At 49.8% G+C, this 13,693-nt stretch overlaps 4 protein-coding genes across 4 annotated transcripts; 2 read left to right on the forward strand and 2 right to left on the reverse strand.

Annotated features, from left to right (window-relative positions):
- Positions 1–1,976: 1,976 nt before the first annotated feature.
- On the reverse strand, positions 1,977–6,123 carry HER10_EVM0000130 (ankyrin-2 ankyrin; the record flags this gene model as incomplete). The annotated part of the gene is made up of 3 exons (XM_035469925.1): positions 1,977–2,060; positions 2,276–4,739; positions 4,790–6,123. 3 exons carry the CDS (start codon positions 6,121–6,123, stop codon positions 1,977–1,979), a joined length of 3,882 nt encoding a protein of 1,293 aa, XP_035326009.1.
- A 1,940-nt stretch (positions 6,124–8,063) lies between these two features.
- Positions 8,064–8,912, forward strand: HER10_EVM0012781 (uncharacterized protein; the record flags this gene model as incomplete). The annotated part of the gene is made up of 3 exons (XM_035482167.1): positions 8,064–8,379; positions 8,441–8,545; positions 8,617–8,912. The coding sequence occupies 3 exons, from the start codon at positions 8,064–8,066 to the stop codon at positions 8,910–8,912; spliced, it is 717 nt and encodes a 238-aa protein (XP_035326385.1).
- A 41-nt stretch (positions 8,913–8,953) lies between these two features.
- HER10_EVM0006537 (glycosyl hydrolase family 12) lies at positions 8,954–10,139 on the reverse strand. The gene is made up of 3 exons (XM_035476120.1): positions 9,524–10,139; positions 9,227–9,465; positions 8,954–9,164 (listed from the first exon to the last, which is right to left on the reverse strand). Exons 1-3 carry the CDS (start codon positions 10,015–10,017, stop codon positions 9,085–9,087), a joined length of 813 nt encoding a protein of 270 aa, XP_035326208.1. The 5' UTR covers positions 10,018–10,139; the 3' UTR covers positions 8,954–9,084.
- A 1,267-nt stretch (positions 10,140–11,406) lies between these two features.
- HER10_EVM0011467 (CFEM domain-containing protein) lies at positions 11,407–13,024 on the forward strand (the record flags this gene model as incomplete). Its single annotated transcript, XM_035480900.1, has 8 exons — positions 11,407–11,502; positions 11,566–11,701; positions 11,767–11,951; positions 12,006–12,042; positions 12,115–12,155; positions 12,243–12,631; positions 12,702–12,772; positions 12,837–13,024. 8 exons carry the CDS (start codon positions 11,407–11,409, stop codon positions 13,022–13,024), a joined length of 1,143 nt encoding a protein of 380 aa, XP_035326351.1.
- Between the last annotated feature and the right edge of the window lie 669 nt (positions 13,025–13,693).

Below are 13,693 nucleotides of genomic sequence, written 5' to 3' on the forward strand. Positions count from 1 at the left end.
CAGCGTATTGAGGATATCTGACAGATGCCCCACGATCCAAAAAGAGGTTTACCATCTCAGTGTTGCCAGACTGAACTGCTTCTTCCAGTGGGGTGAATCCGCGGTTATAATCTCTGGATACAAGCGAGGCTCCGTGCTCCAAAAGAAGTTGTGCGAGCTCGATGTTTTCCTGATTCGCGGCTTGATGAAGGGCAGTTCCCTTCAGTGTGGTTTTCTTGTCAACTTCTGCTCCATGTTCGAGGAGAAGGCGAACAAGCTCTAGGTTGCAAGCATCGACTGCGTCCTGAAGAGGCGAGGCTACGTAGGCCCCAGAATGCCATCCAGTCCTGTTCACAAGCTCATAAGCCAAGTTTCTGTGACACCCATCGCCGATCTTAGCAGCGTGAGACAAAAGGACTTGTAGAGCCTTGGGGCTGCCGCGATCCACAGCTACATGGACGGCTATGGAATTGTCAATGAGCCAGATCATGTCTTCTTCCGGAACGGAGCATAGCCATGTCGAGATTTTCTCGAACAAATCATCCTCCCACATGAGCATGTCAAGACTGGTAGATCCAAACGATGGCCAGCCATACTGCCGGTACTTTTTGTTATCATCACTATCAGATGATGAGGAAGATGAGGAGTTTTCTGAAGTTCTGTCGCTGAAATGGCGGATCCCGTATCGCTTGAAATTTCCGCACGTATGGCGGGCACAGGTAGTTCCACGGAAACTTGCTCCGTGTTCCACCAGAGTGTCTACGATGTTCGCAGACACCTCATTACGTGACAAAGCGAAAATGAGAGCTGTGCAAGTATGGCAAGATCTCATCTTGATGTCCACTGGGCAACCTTCCGTAAGAAGTTTCCTACAAGTTTTGGTATCGCCGTCAATGATGGCCGTTTCCATGGCCCGCGAGAGAGAGGACAGCCACTGCTTGTGACAGTGGATTTCTGCGCCAGTCTTCAGGCTTTGTTGGATGGACCTTTTAACTCGTTTGATATAGTATTCTTCCTTGGACATAGAAAGATCGAGCGGCGTTTCTCCTTTCTTCGTTTCCATATGGGCCGCGCCGAGCTCCAGAAGGAGCTCAACAGTGTCTTTCTTCTCGAGATGGATCGCGAAGTGCAAGGGGGTCCATCCGTCGCAGTCTTTAGCGTTGATATTTGACCCCCGGGAAACAAGTTCTTGGATAGTTTTCAACTGCCCAAACATTGTTGCAAAGTGTAGAGGGGTATGCAAATGTGCATCAGTGATGTCAAGGTCGGAGGCAAAACCGCGATCCAGAAGAAACGACACAGTCTTTGTCGAGGCAAGTACCGCAAGGTGCAAAGCGCAGACGCCACGGTAGGGCTTCGCTAATGAGGGGGCTCCTTCGACACCCAATGTCACCTCAACCCGAAAGCCCCAAATAGATTCAGAGCAGGAGGATTCAACCATCTGGTCGATGATATCCGTGTAGCCATGCGCACATGCCCACGCTACAGGAGTCCACCCAAACTTGTCAGAGGTAGAGAGAATCTCTGGTGATCCGCGTAAAAGTAACACGCGTGCCGTGTCCAGATAACAGTATCTTATGTGCGTACTCAAAGCTGAAAAATTACCCCTTTTACTGAGCAGCTGGCAATCCACGTGCTCGTCAAGCAGTCGTTGGAGTATGCTAAACTTTGGGTTGTCGCGTGGTATCCTCAATGCCGCGAATCCTCCCGGCCCTAAACGCGTACTAGGGCAAGGTAGACTTCGTGACTGACTGAAGGTTTCCATTGGGATAAAACTAGGTTCGAACAAGGGACTCCTATCTGAAGATAAGTCCTCCTTGCCATATGGCATTCCCAGGAGATGTAAGAGACCAAGGTTTTCGTCGGGATTTAGCTCGTTCAAACGATCTTTCTCAGCTCGTTCTAAAAGATTCGCGAGCATCCTATGACCGTTGAATTCGGTACCGTGAGAGCACACGTACTCTAATAAGTTTGCTCTCTTGTCTCTCTTGTGCACATCAATATCCATGTGGATAAGACGACGAAACAGGTGCCAGGAATTGTGAGCAATAGTCCACTTGATGACCTTTATATCCATACCACTACTTTTGTAGTACTGAGGTAAGGTTGTTGTATCGTAGACAATGCCGAATATCTCTTCAGTCGCAAGTACAGCGTCGTTGTCAGGTGTAAATGCCCTCGGCATCAATTCGACATCAAAGAGACAAACGATCTCTACCAGCCCAGATGTTTCTCTAGCTTTCTCATAAGCGTTCATGCAACTGAGGTGGACCATGAGCTTCACAAGTTCGACAACTTCCCAGGCCTCAGCTTCTGATGCTCTTCTGAAATAACCCCGCACGCTTTTGCAGAAGTACTGCCAGGTATGAACACCGTTGACGATAGGTGCGGCCGACAGCTCTTTCTGGACAAGAAGCGTTACAATTTCTTTCTTGTAGATGTTCAAGTCGGATCTTGACAGGTATGTCCTCAAGGGCGTTGGAGGCTGACCGGAACAAGGGTAGGGAAAAACTTCCAGAAGTTGGCGAGCCGCTTCCACACCTGCCAAATCTTCTATATGGAAGTAATTGAGAGGCGTATCTTTAGCCACAAATTCGAACATTTCGCAGTCATGCAACTCCTTGAGTAAGACGCTATCCTGAATACTTGCCACAAGGTGAGGGAGTGATGGATGTCTGATCTTGAGGCACGCACGATCCTTTCCACAGTATTTCAGGATCATAGAGGCGTTTGAGTACTGTTTGCTGACAAGGGCTTTGGCAAGCACGGTACGGCCACTCTCATTCAACATTCTCAAGGCATCTTTCCGTTCTGCCTCGTCGCTGTTTTCGAGCAAGATTTTGAGAATCCCAGATGAGGTAGCTTTAGCAGCTGCGAGATGCCAGATGGTGCTTCCTCTCGCATTGGCTCTCATGGTTTGGGCACCATTCTTCAATAAGCATAAGAGGACTTCTTGCTTTCCATCTTCGACGCAATAAAGCACTGCTTTGCTTTTCCAATTATGTGGGCCATTTTCGGCCATGTAATTTGTGAGCAAGTGGTCCAAGCAGTTGACAGCTGAGCATGTGACAGCGAAGTCGAGCAGTTTCGTCAAGATGTCGTCTTTCAGGAGGTCCTTGATTCTTGTGTTGCTTTGATATTGATCCTCGATCGCTTTCAAGTTGTCATCGTCGATTGATTTCCACATCTGTTGGACAAGCATGTCATCGGAGATGCCTTGCGAGACAGGCAATGGTATGTCGATGTCAGTGGTTTCCGAAACCACCTTCTGGAAAGCTTTGAGATAAGCCAGCGATTCGCCCTCTTTCTTCTCAACCATTTCGTTTAAGATTTCCAATATGTCCTGAATATGTTTCTTGGCTCCTGGATCTTTATGCTTTGACCACTTGCGACAGATCGACCTGAACACAGCGATAATGTCATCGTGCAGTTGAGCACCTCCTCTAACGACAACCGCGAAGATTTTAGAGTTCCTAGCCCATTCTGAGGCCTTCAGGGCTAAAGCACCAATAGTACTCCAAGGGTATGCCTGACTAGGCAAATCTCGTGTACAGTCCGCTCCCGCATTGATCAGCAGCTCAATAGTGCTTTTACGTGGTCGGTCGAGCCAGGGTGGCAAAGGAGAATTGCCCGCCGGGATGTCGTGGTCACCTATGAGTAAAGTACCTCCAATCGCACACTGCAAAGGGGTCCCTATCTTGCTCGGTCGATTGTAATTTTCTCCGATTCGAATTAACTCCAAGCAGACAGCATCGATGCCCAGAAGAGCAGCCATGTGTAAAGGAGTAAAGTCGCCACGCCTTAGCACACGTGCAAGGCGCCTTGTCTGACCTGCTGCCCAAGATCGTTTGGACATCTTCTTCCTCACAGGAGGACTTGCGGAGGATGATGATTCCAGATGAGGCGGAGTATCTGAAGTGCTATCTCCTGAATCTTTGTTCGACCATGTTGCGGCGGAAGAGTTGACTTCCGTAGTTTCAGAGCAAATAGATGGGGGCCTCTTGAGTGTGCCTCTGTCTTTCCGTCCTCTCCAATTGCTACAGCCACCATTTACTCTGTATTGGCGGCAGATCTCAAGACACCAAGCCTTGAAATTTGTTGTCTGTTTGGGATCAAAAAGCGCCATGGCTTCCACGACAAATTCTGGGTCCCCCCAATTACTGACAGCAATTTTGTGCCAAGTCAGTGCAGCAAACTTATAAAAGGGGTATCTCTCGTTCCTGGTCCGGATGTAATCCGCTTCTGACAACGATAAGCTTGGAAGTCGAGCGAAATGACCTAAAGTCAGGAACTTGAGTGCACAGGTAGCAAGAAGCCGATTCGTTTCGGAAGTCGTGATACGGTATGCGGCCAAATCGCTGGATTGGTCGATATAACTAAGGAACATTTCAATTGAGTCGTGCGCAAACACAAACTTGTCGCCATCCAGCGATCTTTTGATCATAGGACTGCATTGTCGCAGAACCTCTGATTCGTCCACCTCCGGATACTCCAACATCTCAGGATCTAGCCCGGAAATGCCTGAAACTGAAAGGGCTTGGCAGAACTCTTGGACACTCAGTTCGCGGCGCCAACTTTTCGTCAGTTGCAAAGCCTTTAGAATCAAGCTTCGAGATGCTGGCGTCCGCTTTTGAAACTCTTCCAGCGTTAAACGGTATGTGTCGTACAGCGAGCATGGGAGCTTCTCCAGAAACTCAACCTGCTCAGAGTGGAACTGCAAGGAGCAGAGGTGGTCAAGTTGATATGCGATCTTCCAGAAGCTGTCTTGATTGTTAGCCTTACACGGTTCGCGAGAGCTTCGTTGGCTTACATGTAGTCGCCACCAACGCTGAGTTTGCGGATCGTAGCATCCTTCATTGCTGTCCGTTCGAACCGCAGAGCCCCCGTCCTGACTCGCCTTTCTACCTCGGTGGCAGCGAAAGCCTGCAAGATGGCTATGGATGGTGCAATGTCGCATTTAAGGACGGAATCACCCAAGGACTCCCGAATAGACTCGAGGTCTTGACAAACCACTGCCAAACTGAAGTTCGGTGCGGATTCTTTGGAAGTCTTTATCAAAGAGGCGATCATCGGTACGATGCCATCTCCGCCAGACTTTGAGCAGTCTACAATGACCAAGACATGTTCAAAGAAAGTTGACATTTGCCAAAGAACACCTTTCAGTCCTTCCATGCTCGCTCCGTTTGTTGCCCATCTCGGTTGGATATTTAGGTTGCGACGATATCGGCGTAAGACTTCAAACGCGCCCTGATTCTGGCGCGCGATCAGAGCAACGATGGTGCTAAGTATGTTCATATCCGTGGTCCATCTATTCCATCTAGCCCTTATACTTAGAAGCTCAAAGTAGATGGGTACAACAACAGTTCGTGCACGGCGTCGCCGAAAGGTTTCCCGTGCTAGTGCGCCGGTGAAGGCGGTCCTCCCCCCGCCCGGAGGAGCTGTGAAGAGAAGGTGTGATCCTCCCTTATCAAGCCAATTTTCGAACTCGTCTTCTTGGAAAAAGCTCGACTGTATTGGCAAGTGTTTATACCGATCTTGTATCTTGATGTATGACTCTTCTCGGACGTGTAGAAAAGTATCAAGGACCACATAGATGCCTTGAAAATAGCCAGAGGATTGGAGAAAGTCGGTAAAAACTTCGGATATCCAGTCTTCGTCACGTATGGTTGCCACAGACTTCCCTCTTGATAGTAGCTGTAGCAGATGTGCGATTGATTCTCCATCCAATCCCTCTGAAATTGTCTTCTTTTGCTCACTCAGCTCAATCAATAGATCTGTTGTCCAGGCCCTTGTAAATGGCCACTTGACAGCGGCGCCCCGTTTCTGTTCGCATCCGTCGTCGTCCGATCTAGTCGTTCGTCTCCTTAGCGATCCCCCTAGTTGTTCCAAAGTGGTGCGACATGATATCAGTGGGGGCGGGGCAGCATTGATGTCCGAATCATGGTCCTTAGTATCTTCAAGTCCTGATGCTAACAAAGAAAGTCGATGCAACAAGCCCGCGATGTCTTGTATTTCGTTGGCAACGGCCCGGATCTCTGATTTCAACTTGCCGTCGCGTTTGGTGAAGCTAAAGGTCAATCGAAAGGTGGCATCGGCGATGGCCTTCAAATCGTCGAGTCTGACGGCCAACTGGTCGGCCTCCATCTTGTATCAAGCTGCCAGACGAGGGTCTTGTCCACCTTCACGAAGTATGCTGTCTAGTACATGTAGGTTCGCAATAACAGTTGTTTTGACTTGGTCCGGAGGCTCATGCTTTCCGACAGCTTTCCTACGATTTTGGTGACGCGAAAAGTCTCTCCCACGGCTGACCGTCTCGTGACGGTGCATGCATCACGTGGTGCATCCCCGCTTGTGCTGGGCAGCATTGCATGTCAGCATGCAGATTCACAGCCTTTGAAAAAGTACCATGCAGGTATGTTGAGAACATGCAAAGGTATGGCGGTCCAGGAATGAAAAGTGGGAATCATTTGGTCAACGCCTGATATCAAAAATACAAAGTATACATCTTCGCCAGCCTAGACCATCATCGAAATCATATGTTCATGGTTGTCCACGGCTTGTATACTCATCGGGCCAATCTGCATAGCCGTGCCTCCTGGGAGGTCTTAACGCTTGATGTTCAAGTCTCGATAGCTCAATCTCTGTCACTCTGATCAAACACGAAAAATACAGTTGCTCATCACTAATAGTAAGAACTCGTTGCTCTATTGGATCTAATACTGACTGCGATAACTAGGGTTTCCGGGACATCCTTCGTAGTAGACGACCTTCCTCTGATCACTCTCTACTGCGATCAGAATGTACAGCGACTCGCCGTCACGGCAAGCCTATCCTAGTCCCATCATATATGATATCCTGACGAAAGCGATCAGAAGTATCATTGAAAGGAACCATGGACTTGAACCTTCGCTACTTGGTAAGTTATCTGGTGGTCCAGTCTTGCCACAATGCTCGCAGATGCCCCGCTTGAATGAGGGACTGCCACATCTCGGGCAGATCGTCGCGTAGCCAGGCATCCTGGGCAGACTGCTTTTTAGTCAATTTGTGAGAATCTTCGAAATGTTTTAGTTCCGTACTGAAGTTGAATTGGTTTTTATGAATTTTGATAGCAGTTAAGTTGAAATCGTTTGTTGGTTTGATGACAAGATAGCAATATACAGGCGCCGTGAATGTTGTTGACGGTCCTTGCTTAAATAGCTGATCTCACCATTTCACAGGAGATGTCATCTTTGCATACTCATACTGAGTCGATTGATTCCGAAATTGAGACTGAGGTGTGAGCCACAGGAGCACATGTGACTGGTTGCTAATCGGTTGGCAAACAGCCTTGGTAATCAGACTCAGACATGCACATTCAACGAACGGAAACCGTCGGCGCAAGAGTTGTGATCGTAGCCAAGTTAGACAAAGCTCTGGATGCATGTTGAGTCTTTATTGTAAACGCTCGTCAGGACGTGACTCGCCCTTGAGCCCCCGAACTTTCGAGTAAGGGACATTGTGTGGTTACTTGTCGTTAGCAAGACTGTTTGTACGACTGTGGAAGAATTGCGACAACTGAAGTCAGTGACCCACACCTGACAACTTTGAATTATAGAGAATTCGGCTCTTCTGTTGTGAAGCCTCCATACTATAAGGCGGTAGATCTGATTATTTGACGGGCCCGATCGTTCGGCGTCATTCGACATCCGCCGGTAACATTCGGCGCCCTCGGAAACCCCGGCGGACTCGGAGCCCGAGTGGGTCTCCCGTCGGCAGAGTGGCGCTCTTCTGGTTTAGTGAACAGTGAGAGAAAAGTGTTCCCCTGGGGCAGATCCGAAATCCGAAAGCCGAAGGCGCGAGACCCCTTGGAAATGAGGTAAGAAGTCCGATCCAAACCTGAAGAGAATTATCCTCCGGGGTTATGGGACGGATCGACCCGGAGAAAGGGTTCTGGATTTCTACCGCGTACCTAGATCGTAGGAATTGACTTTAATGTCACGATCCCCAATTTGTAGCCTCCCCTCCCATCCATCTTGATCATCTTGCATGTTTCGCATTGTCCAATCAACTTCATTCATTTCAACTCCTGATTGAATCGCGTCGTGATGGCTTACTTCTTCTCAAAAGCCAGGTTAGCGACCTTTTCCAAGTTCGCCGCAGGTGCCACAATCACAGGTGCCGCCGGTTTTCACCTCTGGACGCGTCAGTGCGCGTTCGACGACAACTTCACCCCGGCCAACGACTCCCTCTTCCAGCACTCTCTTCTCAAAAAGGTCAATCCAAAGAACAATCCCGACTTTCACGACTGCTGTTACCGCACAGTTCCTTTTGACAAGTTGCGGCCGGATCTTGTTGAGGACGCGCTTAGTGGAGGCTCAAAGCTTGTGGAAACGTATTCTGCTGGTGTCTGGGGACGATATGGTGAGCATGTTGCCTTGTGCGGTGAGGGCGATACGACGAGAAGCTGACTTTTATACACAAGCATTCAACATTCAACGCAAAATCATGGAGATGGCCCGTAAAGACGAGTCAAACGCAGGGGACCTCTGGGAGAAAGAGGAGCTGTTGAAGAGCACTTACCCAGTCGGTAGGTTTCATTCCCGACATTGGTCATGCGTGTTGCCCATACTCCAATGTTCCCCTCGCTGACTTGACCAGGCACGACTTTTGCTGATGACTTCATTGTCATCGAAAAGTCTCCAAGCAGCATCCTGCTGCGGGGCGGGCTCTCTCCCAGGGTGGCGCCCGATGGCCCACGCGAGTTGGATAGTATTATAACCCTAGACGCGGACCTCGACCGACAGGCCCGAGTCGTCAGCTTCAAGCTCAAGTCAATACTCCTCAATGGAGTGAGCGACGGTAAAGATGCCCCACTACCAGGGCCCGCAGTCTTTTTGCATCAGCAGTACGCTAAGCTGTTGGTAACTGCCGGTGCTGACCACTGTGTTGCGTGATACCCTTGAAGGCGGTGCTGAACCATCTTCCCTCAAACTGTGTTGTATTTGTATTACTACTATAGACTATAGAAGCAACGAGTGCCTCCTTTCAAGGCATACGTGTCTAATGACGGATTCTTTTGGTATCATGAAGCAGCAAGTATCATTGGCCGCATCTTAGTGCCTATACCTAGATGACATCGGCGATGAACTTGGGCACAACGAATTGTGCAGGACCGCCGGTGAAGGCCTCGGTACCGAGCTGGTAGACTGGCCATTCTGTTAGCCTGGAGTTCTAGTGGCCCGACAGGCAGGACGGGGAAGAGACTTACCGAGCATGTACTGGTTGTGTTGGGGGAACTGGAACTGGTGGCTCAGGAAGTTGAAAAACTGCTTCACGTCGGCGTTGAAGTGCTGAATGGGGCCGTTGACGGGCAGGAAGCTGTACACCTTCATCGCGCCGCCGTGGTTGTAACCAAAGTGAACCTCCCACTGATGCCCGCAGATCTCGACATGCGCGATGGGCGCCTTGGACTCACTGATGGGCCACACACCACCCAACTTTGCCAGCCTAGACGAAACCCTTGTGAGCCGATGGATCTCATTCATATGCCAAACATCAAACTCACCAAATCATGACTTCGAATTCTCCGCTGCTGTTGGCGTGGTCTTTATCGGGATCCGTGAAGATGTCATACGCCACATTGGCCCTTACATCCCACGTGCTGTAATGCCACTCGGCCTCCGTCGGCAGCGCCTGGATCTCACTTAAGAGCCGCCGCTGGAACTGCCTCGCGCCGTAGACGTACGACTTGACGTTGTGCTCGCCGCCCTGCCACTCCCAGTCCGTCGACCACGAGATACCTTGGGCCCCCGACGCACCGGGCGGGCTGGGACCGTCGTAGTGCGTGCGCTGTGAGCCCGACGTCGCGCTCTCGAGGCCCCAGGTGTTGTTGTTGAGCTCATACCCGTCAATGGCGTGGTAGCCCCATTTCTTCTCGAGCGTGACGATGTGGTCGCGCGGCGGCGGCATGTTGTTCTGGTTTTGAGGCGGCGGGGCGGGGCGTGCTTGTTGGAGTTCGTGCTGTGACGAGTCGTCGGATGTCGAACAGCAGGATCCCATGAGAGGCGAGTGAATGGCTTCTCTGTAGATCTTGAGCCTTGACAAGACCTTGAGAAAACCTCGTAAATCCTATGAATATATCCGCTGATGAGATGGGACGAGATGAGATAAACTGAGAAGATGGTGTGAGGGGTAGTTGGAGACGGCGCGTCTTTAGCTCAACGGACGGGACGGGAAGCGTTAAAGTTGGAGAAAACAGGGCCCCGGAGTTTGTTGTCAGTTGCTGACAAGACAACTCTCAGGGGTCCATCGTTGGGCCTTGCGGCAGTGCTGGACCGCGCGACTCCACTGCGTGCGTCAGCTCTGCTTCCCTACCAAGACTTTACGGCAGCTGGGCCGGTTGGCTGACGTCAATGTTTCTCTGGGCCTTGTTCCGCGGCGATGATGTGATGAGGAATAGAGTAGGCCAGCGAATGGAGACATGAAAGCGATCAATGTTGGCTGAGGCATGGCAATTGTTGAAGATGGGCAGGGCCTTCGTTGGAAAGTGAACGCAGGATATCCGTACAGTCTTGGTCAACAATGCCCTTAGATGACCGTTGCGAATTGGGTTGACAAAGGCGGCTGGGCTGGAGCCTTGGGAATGGCCTTCTTCGTTTTTGACCACGGAACGAAGGACCTAAGTCGCCTCAAGCAAAGTCGTTCGGGAATTTGACTTTTCAGCTGCTGGGATAGGATGTTCCCAAACGGCGCAGTCGGAGAACCCATTCTGAGTCTGATTCGGCCGGAGATTGGGGATCGGGTCCGATGGACGAAGTCGATGAAAGTGGGCCACGGCCCGGAGCAATCCGAGACGGAACTTTGAAGACGACAAGGACAATCTGCAACTTGGTGATGAGTTGGATGCTTAGTATGAGTCTGTAATTTGAGCCCTACTTGAACCGCACTTTCGGGTCCTCTTTGATCAAGAAAGTCAAGACAACAAGTACACCGGCACATCGCTAATCCGAACGAGTCTATGCCCAAAGTACAATGAAAACATACCCACTGAAAACAGAAAACACGGTATGATACTCCAAATCAACAACGCTAGACCTTCTCCGGTTTCTCAAAAATGATTTCTTTCAGAGAACAATGCGAGTGTAAGCCACCTCACATGCCGGCTTCATGAGATATGCCAATGGTCTGGCCAGGAACTGTGAGCGATCGGCGCGTCAACCAAGTTGTTGCTAATCGCGACAACCCGACCATGGTCATCAACTCCAAGCCACCTCGCCCATCAATTACAATCCTAATATTGCAAGCCGTATCTCAACCCGACCAAACACAACATTCATGGCCGCTTAAACCTGCGAACGATCCGTTGGGTTCTTGTCTCTCGCTTAGCGGACGGGGTTCACTAACCGGCATCAGGAGCTTCGACTCCAAGGGACTGTATCTTTGATCGCGATGCATTCACTTCGCATGCTACCGTGGCATCTCCTCCTCCTTCTAGGAGTGGTAGCAGCTCAGGCACCGTCGATTGACAAACTTCCATCATGCGCTGTATGTCGAACCACCTAAACTTGAGACCCCTTCCTTTGTGACTAATAGGGTACCCAACGGCAGCAATCATGCCTCGTTCAAGGCTTGAGCATCTCATCATGTCCCACGGCAAATCACCCATGTCTATGTGATGACACGGCATACATGAGTTTCATGGATGCTTGCGTCACGAGTAACTGCTTACCAGCTGATGCCTTAGGTAAGTGCGGAAGACTTCATGTTCCATGCGGTGGTGCGAGCTACGAGTTAACCAGGTCTCAATAGCCACGCAGAACTATACTTGGACAGTATGTGGGCTTCCAGAAGTCAATGATTATGTTTCAATACAAGTCCCTACATTAGCGGTCTTCTTTGTGCTGGCTTCCCTGTCAATCTTCATGCGAGTGGCAGTCAAGGTTGCAGGTGTCTCTGCGTGGGGACCTGACGATTGGATGATCATGGGCACCTATGTTAGTGTGCACTTGATCAACTCATTTCAACAGCATCTAACTGACGGAACATAGGCATTTCTCATAGCATTTGTGCCGATGAATGTGTATGGTAGGTTGTTGCTTGATTGGAAACTTTCTTCAGATTACAGGAGTGTTGCTGATGGCTGATCCTTCACCACAGAGGGCAGGAACGGCGCTGGTCAAAATATGTGGTCATTGACCGCTGATCAAATCACCAACTACTTCAAAGTGAGTTTCTCCATGATGACATCTACCATTCTTAGTGGGATGCCTAAAAGTTATTTACAGGGATATTACGTTATGCAAGCCCTTTACCATTGCACGATAACTCTGTTGAAAGCATCCGTCCTCTTCCTATATCAGCGAATATTCCCTTTTGAACGGCTGAGAAACGCACTTTGGGCAACGCAAGCATTCAATTTGATCATTGGTGTGATGTTTCTTTTCCTCGGCATCTTTCAATGTAACCCGGTTCACCTCGCTTGGACGCTTTGGAGACAAGACGCTCGAAGCCAGGGAACATGCATGAACATTGTCGATATCGGAATAGCTCATGGAGCTATCCAGGTTGGACTGGATATCTGGGTGCTCGCGCTGCCTCTGATGCAGATACAGAGCCTGAATCTCAAATGGGAGAAGAAAACTAGCTTGATGGCTATGTTCAGTCTGGGTCTCTTGTAAGTCGTCTGCAAGGTTGACCCTCGGCAAATGTCTTGGATTTTCTAATGACTTTATCTCTCATTCTAGTCTTACGGCCACCAGCTCAGTCCGACTGAGACTCCTCACCGAAGACCTTCAAGGGACATACAACTTCACAGGTAAGGCCTTGTCGAGTCTAATGCCTACCTGCTTGCCCTCGCTCATACGACCGTGTTACGTTAGTGAACTCGCTACCAATCTGTACGTGGTCGATAATTGAGATAGGCGTGGGCATTTTTACGGCCTGCGCGCCTAGCATCCGACAGTTCTTCCGAGTCTTCATTCTCAGACGGCGTGATGGACAGGCGAGGTTGCACTCGGAACCCGGTCTCGGTAGGGCTTCTGGAGACGTCGTCGAGAGGGTTCACTAGGCAAGATCACAGATGCGTCGTGTCGATGGAAGAACTGCCATAATGATGCACATATAGCTAGAAAACAATTGAATGGCTCAACACGATATTCCAGGTCTCACAGATCTTCCAGAACCCTACACATTGACGGAAGGTTCTGGTTTATCTTCCTACAATATTCCTTGTTACCCGACGCATTCCCCGTACAGACGGGAAATAGTGTTTCGGTTGTGACTTTTGGGAGAAAGTGTACGTATTCGCGTTATATCACGACTTATGATTTATCACTCATGTAACCCATCATTTGCTATCTTATTGAGGCAATGTGAAGTCAGAGAGCAATTTGCAGCCAATGCCGTTGCTAACCGCGTGACCTCCAAACACCCAAGGAGTGGTGGAACCGGAAAAACCTGGGGAAAAGATTCTTGGAGATTTCAGAGTGAGATATCCCGCCCAGACCGGTACCATTGACCATACTGTAAGTAAGTTTGCAGACCGGATATCGATGCCGTTTCCAAGATTTTCACTATCGGCAATTGAGCCGCAAATGCATTGTATCAAAAGGCTGAAGAATAAATCACATACGGACCTGGGTAAGTACCGGCAATGAGGTACGGAACTCTCCGACTCGGCACGTTCACTGCAATGCCAAGACATGAGGACCGCCAAGAGAATAAATAAATCAGAAAA

Source organism: Colletotrichum scovillei, assembly GCF_011075155.1.
Source record: "Colletotrichum scovillei strain TJNH1 chromosome Unknown Contig00012, whole genome shotgun sequence".
NCBI lineage: Eukaryota > Fungi > Ascomycota > Sordariomycetes > Glomerellales > Glomerellaceae > Colletotrichum > Colletotrichum scovillei.